The sequence below is a fragment of the Lepisosteus oculatus genome, chromosome 3 (assembly GCF_040954835.1).
Source record: "Lepisosteus oculatus isolate fLepOcu1 chromosome 3, fLepOcu1.hap2, whole genome shotgun sequence".
In the NCBI taxonomy this organism is placed as follows: Eukaryota; Metazoa; Chordata; class Actinopteri; order Semionotiformes; family Lepisosteidae; genus Lepisosteus; species Lepisosteus oculatus.
Window position 1 is genome coordinate 58,519,512 of NC_090698.1, and position 21,612 is coordinate 58,541,123.

A 21,612-nucleotide genomic window follows, 5' to 3' on the forward strand; every position below is an offset into this window, starting at 1 on the left:
TCAGACCAACACATTTGCTTCAATGCACTGCAGACCAGTCCTGGAGTGATTGTTTAGACATCAGAGGGTTAGGAGTCCTCCATACAACTTACATGAGATATCCAATCATGTTCCAAACATACCTGGATTTTCCACAGTTAGAAAAAATGCAATACTTTAAATTCCCATGGATGAGCTTTGCTGCCCTTCAAACCTTACAACCACAAGTTTCCTTCAAAATAAATATCCACATATATATACGCTCTGCTAACTTTGTGAAACATTTTAACAAAATTGGAAAGCATGTTTTTTAAAATTATTTTATCTACTTAAAGAAATCTGATGGTGGGTGTACCTGCAGAATTTTTACCTGCAGGTGTTGCTTCACTTCATCCAGTCGCACAGGTGGTGCTGGTAAATTGAAAACTAACAAGAAACAGGGTCACCAGGAAATGCCTAATGACTCACTATGAACTCACAACAGGTTGGATGAACCGGATTGTTTCCATCACCCTCCCAGATTTAGTCAGAAATGTTGAACTGCTGAAACACGATCCCACCCACCAACCCACAGCACCCATCCCTAGGCTGCACATTCCTGCTTTACAGCCTGAAGTAAGACACAGGCCAGTATTACAACTGTATACTTCTAAGAAAATGGGGATTGCCTATTTGCGTCAGAAGCAATTTTTATTTGTATTTTGTGGCGGAGCAAGCTCTGGTGAAAAGCCTGAGTTACTCATGCATCCAGCGATTCACTGATCTAAAAATACATAATACCTAACTGTAATGCCCCAAGCACAGGCATAATTTTATGTGCAATTCTTTATTCCTAATCTCCAAAGGTAAGCACAAATCTAGGACAAATCTCCTTTACTGTAAGAAACTGTGCAAACGTTTAAGAGGGCCTTTCTCCACTGTGAAGGCGACTGCTTTCATCGATTTCAGAATGGTCAGTCTAGAAAATCAAATGACCCCCATTCCATTCAGTCAGCACAGTTTAGTTTCATTGGACTTTAACACCACCAGCCACTTTTTAGAACCACTTCTCTTTAAGAGTTCAACCCTTCTAACCTTATGACTGAAATGCAAGAAGGTGCGCCACTCTAATGTTAGGAATGTATCATTTTTGTGAAAACTTAGGCCTCAAGGAGAATTGTTTGTGGTGTGACTGTTCCGGTTTCACAACCGCAGAACTTGTTAGGGCAAGGAGTGACTGCCGACAGACATGCTCACCAGACGAGTGTGGCATTAAGCCTGCTATTTGTTACCTACTAATAATGCCTAATGATGGAAAAATGTCTCGCATGTTGATAAAACTGCACAAGCACATACAATGTTTCCTCCGCTAATGCCAGGTGACTGAGAAGAGATGCATCTAACCTTTCGTCCTTGAAATAACATCCTTAACTTACAAAGTTACAATAAATATAATAGTAGGGTCCAAGCTGAGCACACTTCCTACAGGTTGAAAACCAGTTGTAGCAGACCATCAGAATCATCAGAAATAATTATTATAGAAAATATTCATGCAGATGTCTTAACAGCCCCAGACCTACACAGGTATCAATGAATGCAGCAACATTGCAACATACAGGTGCCCTGTCACATATCCAAACTTCACACTGATAAACTGAATTTAAATCTAGTTCAGTTTTATCCTTAAACATGACACATTATTGCATTTATTTGCCCCTTACTTGGTTTTACACAATCTGAGTTCATATTCCGATAAAAACCATAATTTTTTGAGAATGCATCTTTAATTCCTGCATAACTTTTTCTTTGGACACAATTATCAAGGTACTATAAAAACAATGCATAAATGAATGAAGAGAAAGAAACACTCCAACTATGTCTGGCTAATGTTAGATTTATTTAGCTAATTACATGAGTGTTTTCTACACAATGATCGTAACAAAAAGGACTAACTTTACAAGCAGCCTGTAAATAATTGTTCAAAGCTTTGTATTCATCTGATAAAACTGCATTTGTGCATCGTCCAACACTGTGCATGTTTTGGGGTAGATGTGAGGAGGATTAAAGTAAAACCTAATTCAGTGTAAGGGATTAAGTCCATTTTAGACAGTCGGTTATTTAAGGCAACTGTTATGACAAAACGTGAAAACCGAAACCTGAAATTGAACAGAAGTCACATGACCCTAGAATCACCAAGCCCAATTTTGTTCATGCTGGTAGTAAATATACAACAGCATAAGAGCATCTAATGCTCACATCATCATGAACAGCATTATCTCTGCTCTAAACATCAGCAGCGCCTACATTTAGAGTGGTGCATTCAGATCAAGCATTAAGATCAAATACAATGAACAGGTAGAACCTTAGAGCAAAGGAAAAGAGATCACATTACAAATGTGAGAGGTGTTTGCTCCTGGTAGCACTAGCTCACAATTTGTACTACAGTAAATTTTCAAATAACACACCAGAGACCTAAATTAAATCTTTTTTTAAGGTGCCCCAGCAATGTGCATTAAACAGCAACATGACGCATGTCTAACATTTCAATGTCTTCTGCTGACATTCTTATAGGTTCTCCAGTCTATGTGAGGAAATTTGAAGTCTCCAATTAAAGAAAAAAATATTGTTTTTAATTTATATAATTAGTTTCTTTATAAAGAACAGAATTCTTATTAATATCAGCATTTGATTATATCTAGCAAACTCCTAAATATTCCTTCAGATTGTAAATCTGACCTATATAAATTCTAAGACCCATTATTCATCTAAGCCAAGTTTCTAAGCCTGAATATGTGTATACTGCTACTCCTCCCCCTCTTCAATCATTCCGGTCTCTCAGGCCAAGTCTAATAAAGCAGTATTCTTCGTCAGCGCTGTTTTCTTTCAGACTCAGACACTCCACTGTATGATACAGTACATCTGAAGAACCTGCAGCTATATTATTTCTTAAATTTTTTCAATTAACATCCAAGGGGCTTCACTTCACAGGTCACGTTGATCACCGGATCATTCCTGATTCTTCCACAAGATCATTCCTGAAAGGTATTTCTGCGTCACTGGAAGATGTTGTAATACATTTACTCATATTTGTTTAAAGTGTACACTAATACCGCTAACTGTCAATATTAAACACATGTACTACAGCAACTTCACAAATCAGCAAGGACAGATGAAAGACAGTCATCATGCTGTAATGATCTTAGTATAAATTCTTTACAATTTGTAAAACAATACTGCAAGCTTCAGACTTGTCCTGTATACTTCAAACACTGCAAAAGGGAAAGTCTTCAATGCAGAAGATAATGTGAGTTGATCTAACATGTATAAACCGAAAAAACTCATACACAAAAATACAGAATACCTGACCCTGCAATTACCATATATAATCTTAGCATTGAAAACAATCTGCCTATAACCTTGTCAAAGGGAGTCCGTAAATGTGGCAGTTTATTTAAAAGACAAATCTGTGACTGGCCCCTAGAATCTCTAAATATCATTTCATAGACCACCAGTGAAAAAAACTGATTGTTATACCACATGACTGAGACATACTTCTGCATGCTAGAAATATAAAAGCTGAAAAACATTTCTTGGAATATATTTTCAACCATTAAACAGATTCAAATAAATTATATACAGTGCATTCAAATGTATTCATATCCCTGATGATTTAAGAACAAAAAAAAACAAGATTTATTTAAGAGAATGACTTACGAATTTGATAATACAGTATACTCAAGCCTAAGGTTATAGACTTCTCTGAAGACAGCGGCAAATGACTATTAATATCGATAAATCGGGGGATGGCTATAAAAAAATCCACAAAAACCTCTATAACTTCCTACTTCATACTCAGATATGGAGAACTTTAAGGCTAGTCGTATAGTAGCCACTCTATGAATACAAGCGGTTCAGGAGGCAACTACAAAACCAGGAAACAGCTGGAAGTCCTCCAACACAAACCTGCATCTTCAGAATATTGGACAACATCGGAAATTACCCATGAATCTCTAGGACTGTGGCATTTATGGCTTGGCTGCAAGGAAGAAGCCTCTTCTGAGGGTGAATCGCAAAAAGAGGTGAATCAGATTTGCCAAACCACAGGTGAAGGACAACTGGAACCATATCTAATGATAGGATTAAACAAAGTTTAAAGGTTTTAGCCTTGCTCATCAGTCTGGCATAAAAAGGGTAAAGTTCTTGTTAAGAAGATACTGTGAAATATGCAGTTTGGTACATAGGCCTTATGTTTAGATCACATCTATGGGATCTGAAGCCCTTGTTAAAATAGCTGGACTCTTAACACATTCAAGTGCATTTTAATCAATCCCTGGATTCCTCTTCCAATTAGCTCAAGCTTGGCCAAACATGGACATACCAGCCTAGCAATGACCTGAAGCATCTCTCCAAATTGGTACAGTCATCTTTAACTACACACTAAAACTCAGTCCAACCAAACTTTGTGTTTATATTTCAAGAAGGCATTTCACTAAAGGAACCCAAAAAGTAACTGAAGCGCCAGAGCACTTCTGCCTGGAGGAGTGGCAAAACTTTGCCCTTCAGATGTGCCAGAACCTCACAGCAAAGGTGGCGTCTTGTCTGTCATCCCTGCCAGCGGAGGGATAATACTAACTACAGAGGTGTCAGAAAATATGCCTATGCCACGTTATAATGATAAAGGTTTGCCTAACACCGTAGCAGACAAAAAAACTGGGAGTGGAGTGAGTGATTCAGTATGTCGTGTCTTTGCAGGTGCCTGCTTCAAAATCATATATCTTCTCCTTACACTGCCCTGCGGCAAATCCTCACAGATGCTAAAAGGGAAAACTTTTCATAATACCATGGTGTAAACGTTCAACACCGCACAAAACAGAATAATATGTATTATAATGGTACGACATTTGGCAGCGAAAGTTGTATTCTTTCATTTAAGTGTGTAGCCTACTTATTTTTTCTGCAACAACCACTTTTTAATTATAACTGGGAGAAAATGCTGCAAATTTAATAGGCTATACCTACACACCTTTAAAAATACATGTCAGTACAAACTCAAGTATGACATAATAGTCTAGAAGATCTGTTCCATACCTTTCTGTAAACCACTAAATATTTTGTAAAAAAAAACACACAATGGTAAGTAACATACAATCAACATAAGGCAGAATTACAAAATGTTACCAAGAATCTTTAAACAACATTTGGGGTTTTATTTAAGGAAAATAGCAACACAAAAACATGATTTCAAGCCATTACAGATTATTTTGCATGTGAATTATAATTTTAGGTAACTAAATTAATATAAAAATGAAAAAGAAAGCAAAACAGACCAATTAAACAGAAGGTTTGCAACCAATTTACTGTAGTGTGAAAACATGTAGACGAGTGTCAGCAGGTTAATAGGATTATCTCATAAAGGCCAATCAAAAAACAGCACAAGCAGTTCTCACAATTCAAACCCACTTCTTAAGGCACACGATAGTGTGCTGTACGGAAAAGTGATATAAGTACTGTATGTTTATATGTAAACACGCAAACAACAAACGCTTGCTTTTGTGTGTAAAACAGTAAAACAACCACCAACTGCAAATTATTCTTTTTTTACCCCCATCTATAGATAGGGGGTAAAAAAGTCACTGCTAGACGTTCAACAATTTATAAAACCACTCAGTAAAAAGAAGACCACTATCACTTCAAAGTCTGTCACAAGACACCTTGTGATATATCAGTCTGAAGAGAAAAAAGTTCAAGTCTCACAATTAGGTTACCGTCCACAGCATTTCTAGGGGAAAGAGAAAGACAAACTGACTGCACATACACACAAATTACGCAGCCTGTAGAAAAATAATCACGGACAAATCCATCCAAATTTAAAACTGATTTCTGAAAGCACAAATCTGAAACTCCTCATCCTTCATTGCTAAAGTTCCTTCTGCCTTATCAGTTATCTAGTGGTGTATCAGATACAAAACATTCAAAATTCAGCCCTTGAGCTTTAAAGTAAAATCTGTAGGTTTCACAATTAAATCACAGCTTTACATTGTAAATAAAAGCACTATCAACATTTTTAAATGCCCAAGCCACTGTACACAGTCAGTTTCCACAGTAGTTTTACTATAGCGGTGGTTAAACCAATATGTCCTATATAATCTGCTCCGCATCTCACTGCACTGATCAAACATCTGAAATAAGATATCCACATTAGGCCTACATTAAGGAAAAATATAAAACACGTGCTGTACATACCAAAAATGATAGCAAAGAAAAGAGCCACTTATAAAGGGCGGAGCAGTGGCTCTGTGGCTGGAAGGTTGCCAGTTCAACTCCCGCAGCCGGCAGAGGAATCCTACTCTGTTGGGCTCCTGAGCAAGGCCCTTAACCCCAACTGCTCCAGGGGTGGTGTACAATGGCTGACCCTGCGCTCTGACCCCAAGCTTCTCTCTGTCTGTGTATCTGTGTGTCTCATGGAGAACAAGTTGGGGTATGCAAAAAAGACAAATTCCTAATGCAAGAACTTGTATATAGCTAATAAAGTGATCTTATCTTAAATTCAACCAACTTTTCAATTTCAACCAACTCACTCCTGGTCCTGCAGTGTGTCTAATTTCTTTCTCATTTATTTTGTGATACAAGACACATGAGACCTAAGTTGGCTCAGTACTTGCATTTTTTCTCATTCACCATATTTTATCTTGAATAGCTATGTACAAGATATTTTTTTCCTTTTGATACCGTATATTAATGGTAATTACATCAACCCAGTATCGGCAATGCTTCTCCTAGAGAGGGCTGCAGAAAGCAGAGTCTATCCCACAACAGGAGGCCAACTGCAGGGACAGAAGAGAAACAGAGGAACACTTCACCAAACCACCCGTGTTAATACAAGTTTCATTCTCACCCTGAAAAATGAATAATCATTTGATTGTGGGGGAAAGTGATCATTTGTAAAAATGCTGATATACCCGTTTTCTTAATTATGACTCAATATCTTTGACTAAGAAAACTGTAGTACAACATAAAAAAATCCACACCCAAAACATTTATCTATAACCAAACAGAGGGTTGCTATGTAAACAAAATGATAATTGTCTGATTCATACTGTAGGCCACCCTTAAAAAAATAGAAAACAAGCTTTTATTTATTTTAGAGTACTACCCCAGTGCTTTTCCGGTAATTTTTTTTTCAAATGTTATTGCTATGTAGTAATACTCTTACACTTTTTTACTTAACTACAATTTTTTTTAGAAAGTTAGACCCTCTGTTATTTTCAAAAGTCATGAATCAATTTCAAAACAATTTTTTCGAACCAGATGAGCCCATTCTGGCACCTAGTTTCTATGTTAATTAGTAGATAAGCCAGCCAAGGATCCTCCAATGGTGACTCCATCACGACGAGTTACCCAGCTGTTCCTTGATACCATCGACATCAACATCACGGCTGGTTAGCTTGTTTCCCCATTTCCATTCCCACAAACATCCGTCTAAAGAAGTGCCTCCTGATTCAGTTTCATGTACTGTATCTGTCCTGAGTTTCCCATTCACGGTTGATTCCATATCACTCTGCAACTCACAACTGGCAGCCCACTGAAGCTCAGCAGGTGTGAGCCTGGTCAGTACCTGGATGGGAGACAACTAAGGCTGATGCTGGAAGAGGTGTTAGTGGGGCCAGCTGGGGGCGCTCACCCTGCGGTCCGTGTGGGTCCTAATGCCCCATTACAGGGCATTACTAATGCCCCATGACAGGGACACTATACTGTAAAAAGGCACCATCCTTCGGATGAGACGTAAAACTGAGGTCCTGACTCTCTGTGGTCATTAAAAATCCCAGGGCGTTTCTCGAAAAGAGTAGGGGTGTAACCCCGGCATCCTGGCCAAATTTCCCATTGGCCCTTACCAATCATGGCCTCCTAATAATCCCCATCTATGTAGCCTATGAATTGGCTACATTACTCTGTTCTCCTCCTCACTGATATCTGATGTGTGGTGAGTGTTCCAGCGCACTATGGCTGTAAGTGTAAGCAATTATTATCATCATCATCATCAGGTGAAAAAATGAGGCAACCTTGGTCTTTAATTAGTACCATCTTCAAGCTAAGAGTTCCCCCCATTTTAGGTTTATAGCATGTTTTTGCAACCTGCATGGTACACTATCCACCTGTGTATATAAAATATGATCTTTCTGTTTACCCAGTTTTGAATTATTTCTAGCTGTTTGGAATAATCTGTGGAGCTGACCCGTCACTAACCAGGCCTATATCAGGGTGCCAAACCCATTTGCTGTGGAACGCCAGATTTGGATTTAAGTGTACCTCAAGCAGCCCATACAAACCACAAATGATCAAAAAACTAGGCGTGATTATTAATCAAATATCGGGACATGTGTAATCCGGATCTGCTGTATAACATAAAACCTAACCCCAAATAATACTTTGAACAAATCCTTAACATTCTTCAGCTGTTCACCCAGTCTGATCATTGGCAGGAACAGTGATCCATGAGATCTGCATCCTAGCAAAAGGATACAAGAGAGATAAAGAGAGCAAGAGCAGAACCCTTAATGGGGATTTCTGCTACTTCAATTAATTCAACTAATTAACGTAGCTGACACATTTACCCAAATCGACATATATTTGTGCTCATTTAATCAAGTCAGGGGTTTGAATATATGGCCTATCAGCTACCAGGCCAGAGCCATAAGCACTACTCCACAATGCTGCCTATTTCAATGATGAAAATCTAAGTTTAAGATTACCTTACTACTGCTCAGATGTGACACACATGGTCAGAGTGGCTAAACTGTTCAGCGAGTCTGGAATTCAGTCTTAGCACATGTGAAGCTGAATGACCCTGCTGTGACGGCCTGTTCTCAGAAATGAGCCCATGAGCTGAATGGGAGATGCTCCACTGATAGCCGCTCCATGTATAGGTTGTTAAAGTTCTGATTATTAGATTATTAAGACAAAAACAAACCACAAAACTTTGTTTTGCCTTTTCAGGCAAAAAGTATTAGAGTCCCTAATACTTAACTGACGTATTCAAGAGAATTACTCAGAGATTACAGAAAGCATAATCCAAAACTACTACTGTATTTCTCAAAATTAATATTTGGCATAGGATTATCATTTTTAGGCCCTGGATGCAGCTGTTATCTGATACAGTGCAGGAAGCCTATGCAGGTTCATATATGCAATGCTACATATACATTATTGAAGAAATAATTGAATCCAAGTTTTAAAATGCATCTGTTAATACTGTACCAAATGACACAATTTAATCCACTCTTATGATGCTGAATACCAACCTATAAGAAACACAATAAGCCTTTCCCTTCCTGAATATCGAGCACAATTCTTGCATTTCTATACCAAAGTCTAAACCCTGATTAGCCCCTTGCTATCAAAGCTGCAGAGTACTCCTCAGACTGCTTTGCAGCACAATTATGGTCAATTTTTCAGGTACAATTTCATATCTTCCAATTACTGTGCCATTGAAATGGATACCTGACAGTTCATTCTACCTAACCATAAAACTGGGATTGCAGGGTTTTAAAAAGAAATGTGAAACTACAACTGAAATTCTTACTCCCGCTGAGACAAAGCTGCACTGACTTATAGTACCTTTCTGGTGCTACTAAGTCTTGTAGAGGATTGCTTTCCCTTTCCTTAAAAGGGCTCTAAATGTAATCTGCTACACTACACGGAACAGTAAACTGTAAAAGCCAATGGCACAACATACATCTTAACTGAGTTAAAAGACTCTGTGCAGTCTTAATTAAGTCCTCATCCAAGATCCTAAATTGGTGATGGTTAGTTATCATCTTTACATCAGGAGGAAAGGTCTTCTGGCCAAGAACAAAATACAAATGTCCAAAAATGACTAAAACATCGGGTATCCCATTTGTGTTAATAGGCCTTTTCAAATGTGAAAATCTTTACATTGATGCACAATTTTTAATTTACTATCTCAAATATAGAGCTACTGAGCTGGCAAAATCACAAATCCTGACTAACCAGTGTGGTAATTTCAAATAAAATGCCACCTCTTCTTTCTAGAAGTCTTATCAATTATAGATGTGTGTGCCTGACAGTGATTTATTGGTACTATAGACAGGAAAAAGAGACCTCAATTTATCTCCAGTAGTTGAATGTGCGAATGACACCCTTCTCTCGTGTCTGGTTTCTGGTTGCTTTCCTTACGGAGGACGCCAGCAGCTGAATCTGAAATGGTAGACGTGACTAACAGCTTCTTTTTTCTCCTGTCTGTCAAAGTGCCTGCAAGAGGGAATGTCTGTATTATCCTAGTCTTTTCAAAGAACCACTGGGAAACTGCGATCATAATGTGACATGCTTTGAAACTGAACAAGGTAAGGTCTAAGAGGAAGGGTTACAATTCTAGGAAGCAGAGTATGAAGATGCGAAACACAGCTCAAGAGACATAGTGTCAGGGTAAGAGACAGTAAATCAGTAGAGAACGGGTGGCAATTTTGAGATTATCCCTGAAGCACACAACAGATTCCTCCTAAGACTATCACAGAGAAAAGAAAGCAGTGACTAAAACTGCTTAGTAAATCATATAAGAAAAAATAAGAGGCATTATTCACTTCAAGAAATGGAGAACAGCTGGAGTACAACAGATAGCAAGCACAGGTAGAAAGGATAGTGGAAAGGCCCAGAGTGTGAAACATGTTGCAATGAAGGCAAAAATACAAAAAGAAAGGGCTTTTTAAGTATCAAAACAGCCACAGAGCAATGAAGGACAAAGCAAAACATGACAAAGATGACAGGAAATGTTTAGACAATAAAACAATGAAATAGAAAAGGCTAATAAATTAAATGAACTTATGTGTTTACCACAGTAGTCATTGACAACATGCCTCAGGCTGAGCAAAGACAGTTCTATATTACATAGTATTAGCTTATAAGTGCCAGAAGTGTAACAAGTACTAGAAGCACTTAAGATACTGTAAAACGCCAGAGCCTGATGGCATTGTACCAAAAGTACTTGAAGACATTATTCACAGGTCATTAACACAGTTCTTCCAAGAGTCAACTCAAGATAGGTGTAAACACTCTTTGCATGTTAAGTAGATAATGTAGCACCCATCCGTAGAAAGAGACACATCTCTAAGTCTTACTTCTATCACATATAAAGGTATGGAAACAATTACAATAAATTTGAACTAAACAAAATGATCATCAGTATGGCCACAGGAATATAGGGGATAATCTACATGGATTTCGAAAAGACCGCCAAGTGTAAGACGCATTCCCAGGAGTGTCTGGTTGCTCTTCTCTAGAAGCAGTCCAGAGAAGAGGAAGCAGATATTCTTTCAAATCGGGAAATGCTTCTTATACCAATAGGTAACAGAACTTAACTTTTTGAGTCTTGAACAAAGAAGAAAGGAGACTTCATTTAAGCACTCAAAATCCCGAAAAACATTGACAAAGACTTATCCTACAGGCTTCTTCATAAATGACAGTGAAACATGAACCAGAGGACACAAGTAGAAACTACAAAGAAACGTATTCAAGTTGGAGAATGGGAGAGACTGCTTTGTTGGTAATGGCATGATAGGTTGTTCAAGACACTGTTGAAGAAATGACTCAATGACATCCTCAGATCACTTTGCTGCTAGCATCTAAACAAACTAGACAGAACAAACAGCTTTCTCTCTTTCTACTTGTTTCTGTTCCTGCAGTGTACAATATGTAGTTCTGTATTCTAGCAGGGAAAAGTATTTATATTTTTATTTAAAAAAATAGATAAAGCATCACTTGACAGATGCAACAAAGGATATTAAAAAGGAATGCAGTATGTTATCAAATTATGATTGTTTTTTTCTAAGTGGTTTTTAAGTCCTTCAGCCTTCCCAAAGATGAAACATGCACCTTAATTAAGGAGACAAATGTAGCAAAGTCGCTTCTCAGGGAAGCTGAAGTATTGCCCTTCAAAACCCATTCGACATAGATGTGCACTATGAATACAGACCAATGTAGCTTATTTGCAGGCGTGGTAGCACCCAGTCCATACTGCTCAATTAACCTGTCGGTTGCACTTTGAACTTCAAGAGACAACTGACAATGTAAACAAAATTCCCACTTGACAACCTTCAACCCAGTCGCGATAAACTGCAGTACGGTATTGACATTTTTGCTCTCCTCCAAGTATACTACCCATTACAGGGAGCTGTATAGAAAACAGGTGTACTTGACAATTTTTTTAATGCTTTAAGAAAGAGGCATCTCAACAACACACAGCACATCAAGCAAAGGCTTTTGCAAACATTGGCGGTTGGTGGCTAAGAGCAGATATACAAGGGATGAAACCAAGTACCTTCCCTCCAAGTACTTCAATCTAATTTACTGGATGAAAAACTGGGAGCAAATACTTTTTATTAAAATTAAAAGAAGAGAACCCTTGGAAGTTTAAATGATGTAAGTAGTAAAGGCCAGGCCAAAGCTTCTCCTGGTCTCTGTTGTGGTGTGAGGTTGAAATGTGTGTTCAGAGGTTAAGACACCGTGGCAGGGCTTGAGGGCAGCGGAGAGTCCATTCATGCAAACGGATTAAACAAAAGAAAATAAAGTTGAGTCACCAGCTGAATCAGTTGTGAGTTATTTAACCCATAGGAACTGATAACGCAAGATAATGCAGGCAATACAAGAGTCTACAACTTCCCCCTTTACGAGGCACTGGTCCCAGCAATGCTTGTACCCACTTAGTTTCTGCACCTTGCACAAAGACACCATAGCAGTGTAAAAACCGACAGGCTTAATCATTTTACGTAGCTGCTTTTTAATTACACCTTGTTAGGATAGTCTCCCACTGCGTGGATTATCAACATTATAACAGAGACAAGTTTGGCTATAAAACCTAACACTACAGTGAAAAAGTGAGAAATCTGTACAGACATTTTAATAAATGTGGAAATTATACAGAATAATAGTCTTCCAATAAAATGTAGTTCTACATACTAGCCGACTCCGAGGTTATCACATTTAAGAATAATTTAAGCAAGACAGAAGAAGTTACCAGAACCCCAAAAATAAAACTAAAATACATGGCTCCAACAGTCAAACACTAAGCTAAAAGGAATCACATCTGAAGTGATGCTTCTTGTCCTAAACTGTCTAGGCCAGGTCTGGGAGCCCTGGGCATTTTCAAAATTAACTTAAACTACTTGGATACAAAGCTAAATTGCTGGCTTCTTCCAAAATGTTAATTAGCTGCTAATCAACAGTACCTCTACAACTCGCAGGAACTGGACTGTAACTGTAACTGGCTATTACACAAATATAAATGTGTTGCAGTACACCTGTCCCCACTGCACAAACACACACTGTACATGTCAGGGGCCTGAGCACATTATTATCAATGTTAACAACAGAACTTCTCTCAGTATTTAATCTGTGCTTGCATCGCCTTGTCCTGGCAGGGACTGATGAGCTCTTGCTTAACCGCTCTCAGATGCTCTCCCTCTGTGTGTTTATGTCCAAACTTGAAAAACCTAACGCTTTTCCTAACTTGTGATCCCCGCATGAGGAGTCTTGGGGCGCGGCCTCCCTCTCTCATACGAGCAGCACGACACTTGGGTTACTCCATGAGCAATAGTGAATGTATTCATTTTTTTTTATTCTTCCGGTGTGACTTTTCCAAAACTCCACGGCACCCCTGTTTCACAGCCAACAAAAGTACAAACCTATTTGGGGGGAAAAGACAGAAATTCAAAATGGAATGGTGAACAACTTACCAAAACACTGAGTAGGCATTCATTCAATTCAAAACTATTCAAAAATGTAATAAAAACAAATCTTTCTCAAAGAGCCTTGCCCCGGGAATCCTTCTATAAAGACTGCACAGAAAAAAAGATCTTTTCCAGTCTTAAGGACTATGAGAGTTCACTTCACCAAGCATTAGCAATACTGCATCTCTACCGCTGGTGGTAATGTAATAGCTCACAAATGTGTATTGTAATAACAGCTTAGGCATGTCCAAGGCAAGGTGTAATTTTCTTGAAAAACAATACGTAGACAACTGTTGGTTTCTATATTTGATTCTTGGGATCTTCAAGGCTAGACAGACTCAGAAACTTGTTTGTAACTGGCGACATATATTACACAGTCAAATTACACCCCAGCATCAAGCTGTATATGAAAAACCTGGCTAATAACACAGGCTGGATCTGCACTTAGGAGCTGACACAGGCTAGGTAGATGTGGGTGTGACAAAATGCTCAGTGTTTTCATAATGATTGACATTACCCAGTACTAAATCTTACTAATCTTAAAAACAATATTCCTTAAGTACATCTTATACAGAGAGTCTAATCGTTTTTGGGTTTCTCTTGATGAGATGATTTAATCTATCATACTGTACATGCAGCTTTTTATCCAATCTAAATAAGCAGTTCACATAACCAAATTAAAGTGCAACTTACGATACTTAACCACTCATAAAGTGAAATGTTTTTAATTCCACAGCAACTCACTGTGTAGGATCTTAAAAAAACAAATAACCTAACAACCAAGTCCACATTGATCACGTCAAAACAAAATAATTCAACGTCTGGACTGTAACTCCGATAGCAAATTCTGTTCCTGAATCATTTTCAATGCGTGTATTTGTCCTGAAAGGGGCTTTTCTGGAACAGCTATAAAGGATTCTGTAATTTCACATTCAATGGTAATTAAATCAGCTGCTTTAAGAGGACTTTTCCAAAATCCCATGGGGTTTCTTCCCAAACCAGGATAATTAGATAACCATGGCTTTATTGGGCTTTGACTAAAGAAGATTAAATTACATATTTTTGCAAACATGAGCAGGATGTGTGCTGTAAGAGATAACAAAAATCAAACACTGAAATAAATGCCTATGTGTGAAACCATAAAAGGGCTAATGTCCAATAATGCCTCCAAACTAGAACAGTAACAGTATGCAGCTGAGGAGGAACAAAGTAAAGTTTTATTGATTACATAGTTCCTTTTTTGAAGTAGGCATTTCCTCTTACTAGTGTACAAGACCTGCTTTCTCTGATGTTTGATTGACTTTTCACTTAAAGCCTTTATTCTAAAATAGCTACAGTATGGCACACTACCAAGTCCATTACTTGATAGCTTCTTCCACAGCTGTAATGAGCAATACTACCATTTGGGTGACCGGGAAATCATTTTTAATTCTGTGAACAGAAGGCACCAACATCCTTGTTTGTTTTCTACTCAAAATGTTTGGAGCAGGAGTTTATACAGTCAGTGTTATATTTGATCAAAGACCAGGATAACAAGTCAAACCAGAACAAAGAGTAATATTAAACACTATTTAAATAGGTGGATTAGGTTCTTATTCTAATTAGATACCCAAGTTTCTACACAACGCAAAGTAGAACAAAGCACACATTTCTCCTTCAGTTGCACTCCAAGGTAGTCTATATCTACAAATCTGTAATTTATGTAAAAATAAATTGGGATCAGAAGAAACTTAAGACTACACAGAGCTCTGTATAGATTTTTAACACGGCAGATTCGGGCTATTTTGAACCTGGAGGAGATTCGGAACGTGGACATGAATGCTCTTACACCTCAGCTGTTCCTTGCACCGAACCTGCGTATTACCCACAGAGGAACATGCGCCATAAGGCCACAGGACGTGAACCTTTGTGTTTACTTCTGCTTTGCCCTTGCAGGCAATAAGACTGCTAAATAGCCAACCTGCAGCTCCTTTAGCAGATCACCTGTAATGGCTACATGGACACACAGTTTTCACTGTATTCAGCATAACCGCACTAATTGTATACTGTATATTGCACACACCATGGATACATAGCAGCTCTACTCATATTGAGTTTTATTCCATTTCTATTACATCTATGGCTCTGTGGCTAAGGATCTGCGCCTGTGGCTGGAAGGTTGCTGGTTCAAATCCCGCAGCCGGCAGAGGAATCCTACTCCGTGGGCTCCTGAGCAAGGCCCTTAACCCAAACTTCTCCAAGGGCGCCGTACAATGGCAGACCCTGCGCTCCGACCCCAGGCTCTCTCTCCCTGTCTGTGTGTCTCACGGAGAGCAAGCTAGGGTATGAGAAAAGACAATTCCTAATGCAAGAAATTGTAAAGAGTTAATAAAGTGATGTTATTATTATTATGTAACCTTATTTTCGTAACCTCAACTTTGTGATTTTTGCGTCTTTGTGATTTCTGTGATTCTTGTGAGCTCGCAGAAAAGACATTTCACTGCCAGCAACTACTGCTGCATGCTGTATTGTTGTGCATTTGATAAATAAACTTTGATTTGATCCGTTTGTCCACTTTTCTGCATCTCAGATATTGCCTCTACCTGAATTACTGCACTGAAACCTAATAGGGTCAGATGACAGCTCAAACTCTGGCCCACAAACAACCACAAAATTCAAGCCCAGTACGTGACCGGGGGGCTTTCCTTCTCAAAGGCTTCTTTCTAAAAGTCCGTGAGGACTGGAATTTACAGCTGGGTCAAAGTTTGTCATTATATGGGCCCCGGATCAGCTGCTGAGCATTCCCCGATCATCACGATCATGTGCAAGTTTTTTTCTTTCCCAGTAATTAAATACTGTACATATCACGAGGCTCCACATGGAGTAATCCTCATGGAGAACACCCCCAGCCAGGGTATAGGCTTCCACCTTCATCTTGTGTATGGTATGTGACCCATTCAATGGAGAAAATAGAAATTGATTATATTTCAGGTTTAATTGGGAGTTAATTCAATCATTAAACAATTCTAAGAAAGAGCATCGATCTTACTTTAACACAGAGTACTTTGCTGTTATTCTGCATTTAGGTTGCGATTGCTCTTTATTTTCCATGGATGCTTAATTTTTCTATAGACAGCAAATTTGAGGTAGGGTATGATTTGTTTTCAGAATTTTATAATGATACGCAACATAGCAGACTTTGACTAACTTAATAGAATGTTCTTTTGAACTGAGAAATGTATTGGGACCAGTCAAACAAATAGAAGCTCAGTGGTACTCCTCATGTACTTTACATGGAATTCCCATCAATCAAAGATCACAAAACATTAACTTCCACTGACACACTTCTGCAACTCAACAACACCATATGCATTATACCTGATCTCAGGTCCTTCTTTAATGAGCAAGAAAAAGATCAACTTTATAGATCTGTAAAAACAATAAGGCTTACAAGTGTTAAAAAAGGTATACATAAATGAATTCTTTTCAAATGGAAAAAGGGGGATTTTTCCCCGCAAAATGGCTCTTACTCATTATTAAACATCCATCACCTTGAAAAGCAACTTTAGATTAGTTTAGAATCACACAGGCTAACAAATATAGGACAAGTCAAAGTTTAATGTGTCTGTCAATCAGACTCATATGTAAGCTGCTTATCACATTTTAGAATCTGGTGTGGAGGCCTAAGCCTTTGAGAAGTGTGAGTCTACAACTCATCTTACAATGAGCCCCTCAGACAAGCTTCTGTGACAACATCTCAATTAGTTATTTTTTCCCAGCTATAAAGTGTTCCAACAATGATCCCTTAAGGAATGTGTTTAATCAAATTCTACACTATCTGATCCATAGGCCCCTTTTATCATGAATTTATCTTCAAAGTAAAGCACAGCATAATTAAAGAGACAATGGGGATAATGTTTCTCCCTATGTTAACTCCAAGCATTCCCTAAGGCTAATTAAGTAAATTACGTCACTTAGAAAGCTGTGATGAAAAAATACTAAAAGCAAATGAAGAGTTTTAGTCAACGTAGAAACACAGTTAGCTTCTGATAAATAACAGTTAAGCAAAGATCTGCAGGTAAATATATATGAAACCTTTTCCACTTACTGGAGCAAGATACGATAAACAAATACTCGGGCTGAAATTTTAAAGATAGCTGAAATAGATCAACAATGTTGAAGGTTCACAAAAATAAAAGGAAAAGGCATTTTCGGATTTCAGCTCCATTCCATAGTGAAAGGACAGTAATAAAATAAGCAATAGGAAGCCCCAAAGCCTTTCTGATAAACTGAAGGAAGCTTTTAGATATAATATTGACCGAGCTGTGTTCTAAGCTTACTACAGGTTTCTGGTAAAAGTCGCTTATTGACTCTGGATATATAGGCTTGCACACAAGATATGTCTACTTCTCCTATATTTAGGCAAGATCAAATATGGGCCTATGATTACAGGAAGAATAAATGCCCATCCTACAAACACCGGGCAAACAAGGGATGGGGGAAAAACACTGCTCATTTAAATAAAACATACGGCCTTCTAACATATATCATCAAATATTTGTGTATTTGTGTTAAGAGATAAAGAAGGTTGAATGCATTTACTGAACAACATCGAATATAAGGAGATGATATGTGAGGCACAGTAAATTATAGCAATGACAGGCTAATCTATAGGAGTAAGTAGATGGCCTCTCAGTTAATTGTTGCTTTTAAAGGAAATGAAAGTGCCATTTACTGAAGGTCCCCTCTGAGAAATGAGCACCGGTTTAAACTCCAGTCCACACAGCCTAAATGTCTCCTTACCGTGTTCTGAGGGACTGCCAGGCAGCGTCAATGTCAGCGTAGAGGTTCTTCTCAGACGGCTTCCCAGAGCTTGCGCCGTAGCCAGAATAATCGTAGGAGAAGACGTTGCAGTTGATCCGCGAGCCCAGTCCGATGTAAAAGCTGCTCATCTGGCCCAGGTCCACAGCGTTGCCGTGAGAGAAGAGGAGGGTAAACTTGGCATTGGGGGAACAGCGCACAAACATGCAGGCTATCCTGTTCCCACGACTGGTCCGGGTCATGAAGCACTCGATGGCATCCTTTTCCCTAGCGGAATACTGCCAGTCCGCCCGTTCCGAGAGGTGCAGCGTCCACCGGCTCCCACTCTCGTCGCACATCAGCGTGTAGGTGGGGTCGGGAGGCAGAAAGGCTAATTTGGACGCAATCTTGCTCGGACACGGAGGGCAACAAAACAGGCAACATAGCTCACTCAGTGAAAGATTATTCATTTTTCTCTTCTGAAATACAGAAAGAAACAAAACGCACAAAGACGTTAATATAGATCACAGTTCACACACGGCTGTCAGGTTACAACAGGGCAAGCACTGAGTGACCGGCAGTACAGGACTGCTTTTCAAAACAAACATAACCTTGGAACAACCGAAAGCACCGCCTGTGTACAGGACAGCTGATCTGCATGCGTTTATCAATATTATAGTATGAGATAAGCTTATAAATTCGCTCACAGTAATGCACACACTTACATTCTAGCTAGTTTAAATCCTTTCCATTTAACACAATTACAAGTGTCATATTCACAGTGCTGTTAAAAAGTGTTGGAAATACAGTTTTTAACACCTTTTCCCACAATCAGTTTTCAGATGAGTCAGGTTTTTGGTCCAGAGAATACCTTAGCTGTGTATTAAAAAAAGCACTCTTAATATGGCCCGAAGCATAATTACAGTAAACATAGTGAATAAATCAAGAGATCACACAGATCTCTATGTGAATATCTGACTAATCTAGAAGAACTGTGTTTGTTAAAGCAGAAAAAAACACATTTACAGAGCAATAAACACACATTGCCGCTCATCTCTAATAAATAAAAACACCCAAAGTATTCCATTTAGAAAGGGTAATGAAATAATGACATTGACCAGTGCATCCAGAAAAGGTGCAAAAAATGTGAACGGCTTTTAAAACAGATGATTAATATTAAAAGCAATTGGAAATAAACATTCATGCATAGTAACCCCAGAAATCTTTTATACTAGGACCAGTGTACCGCAATAAGAAAGGTCAACACTGCTGCACATAACTGCAACAGTGTTTGTGTATCAAGACACCAGGCCACAGTGAGAGGAGGTGTTCAGCCCATTAGGCTCTTTGGCTGCTTTTTATTTTTCTGCTATCCGATAGCCAGCACAAGCTGTACTGCACACATTGTAGCGATATGAATCCCCTTTGAAACACCCTCTGTGGAAAACGGATAATCGGCGCTGCACTTAATGCATCTGGGCAGTGGGAGGACACCAGAGGATGTGGTAAAGACCCACACAAACCCAGGCAGAACATGCAGACTCCACAAAGACTGTGGAGATGAACCCAGGTAGCTGGAACTGCCCTCCATCTACCCCCTTACACCCTGAATACAGGCTGAACTGAAACAATAATAATAATATCACTTTTACAATTTCTTGCATTAGGAATGATCTTTTCTCATACCCCAGCTTGCTCTCCATGAGACACACAGACAGGGAGAGAGCCTGGGGTCAGAGCACAGGGTCTGCCATTGTATGGCACCCCTGGAGCAGTTGGGATTAAGGGCCTTGCTCAGGGGCCCAACAGAGTAGGATTCCTCTGCCGGCTGCGGGATTTGAACCAGCAACCTTCCAGCCACAGGCGCAGATCCTTAGCCACAGAGCCACCGCTCCGCCCAATATGTCGGGGTTCTGAAATTTCACACAGCTCGGTTCGAATTTGGGAAATGACTTAGTTCAACGCGGCAAAACCTCACCGTGACCAGAAACGACAGCGAATCTGGAGAATGTGACAGTGATCCGAAAAGGGGCCATTGTAGATTTCACTTCTACTGCTTACAAGGTCATAGTGTCCTAGTCAGTCCTGCAGTTGGGTTAACATTTATTGGAATAAACAGCTACAAAAATCTGGATTTGTTTTTTTTTTAAATAGTGTGGGTAGTTTAACAGACATGTTAATGGTTGCTCTTTCTGTCTCCAGAACTGAAATTCTAAAGGACTGACTGAGTCAGCGGAGTAGAGCCTTATCAGAGAAATGACTAACGGAGCTCTTCTGATTAGACGCATCCTTGTTTGAACTGGGTCTAGTGATGTAGCTTCCTGACCTCCACAGAATAGGAAGTGATGGGCTGCAGAGAAACAATGCTTTTCAGGAATTCCAAGAGGGGCCTCCTTTCTCCAAGGAAAGCATTTAAAATCTCATCTCATCGAAAATAATATCGACTGCAGTCGTCTCCCCCACACCGAGAACTGCTCAGGGAGGTGATGGCTTTTATGCTACTGAATAGCTGTGCTGGGGCAATAATGAGCTGAGCTCTAAGTGCTGTTAATAGCTGAAAGAAAAAGCTCTCCTATAATTCAGGACACCAACTGTGCCATCCACATTCATGTGGATCTGGAACAAGTCTTTTTTGTTTACTAGACGTAAAATCGAAACAAAGGCTTCGAGCTGTATCATGACGGAAGAACGACTCGTATTTAACCAAAAACGTTGAAGACGTTCAAGCAGGCTGGGTGATCATTTTAACGTAGCTACAAACTACTATAACCCTAATACCGCCACCATGGGAGCTGACCACTATTTTAGGACAGTTCTGAAGTCCTGGAAATGTAACGAAACTTCAGGACAAAAAACGCCTGCGCATTGACTATGCGTTAAACAAGCCTGGGTACAGGCAAAACGACTATGGGTCACCACCATTGTTTAAATAATAAAAAAATGCTCCAATTCCATGCTAGAAACCCTTATGGAACAGCAGATATCGCTGAACTTGTGATTGAACAAAGTTCAGACGCTCAAAACACCAGATATCCCAGATAAAGTTTGTACCTAGGAATTTCAGTCTCCTCTCACATCCCCCCACCTGCATGGATCTCTTGCGATCCGGGATCTTCGGGATCTCTTAGGATGTCTC

General features: G+C 39.2%; 1 protein-coding gene across 1 annotated transcript in view; it reads right to left on the reverse strand.

Moving 5' to 3' along the window:
- Nucleotides 1-21,612, reverse strand: part of abhd17b (abhydrolase domain containing 17B, depalmitoylase) — a 33,635-nt gene that overhangs the window by 11,063 nt on the left and 960 nt on the right. Inside the window, exon 2 of the mRNA XM_006626873.3 lies at nucleotides 18,480-18,955. Coding sequence (XP_006626936.1) covers nucleotides 18,480-18,946 — 467 coding nt within the window. The 5' untranslated portion in view covers nucleotides 18,947-18,955. The remainder of the gene's footprint in view (nucleotides 1-18,479; nucleotides 18,956-21,612) is intronic.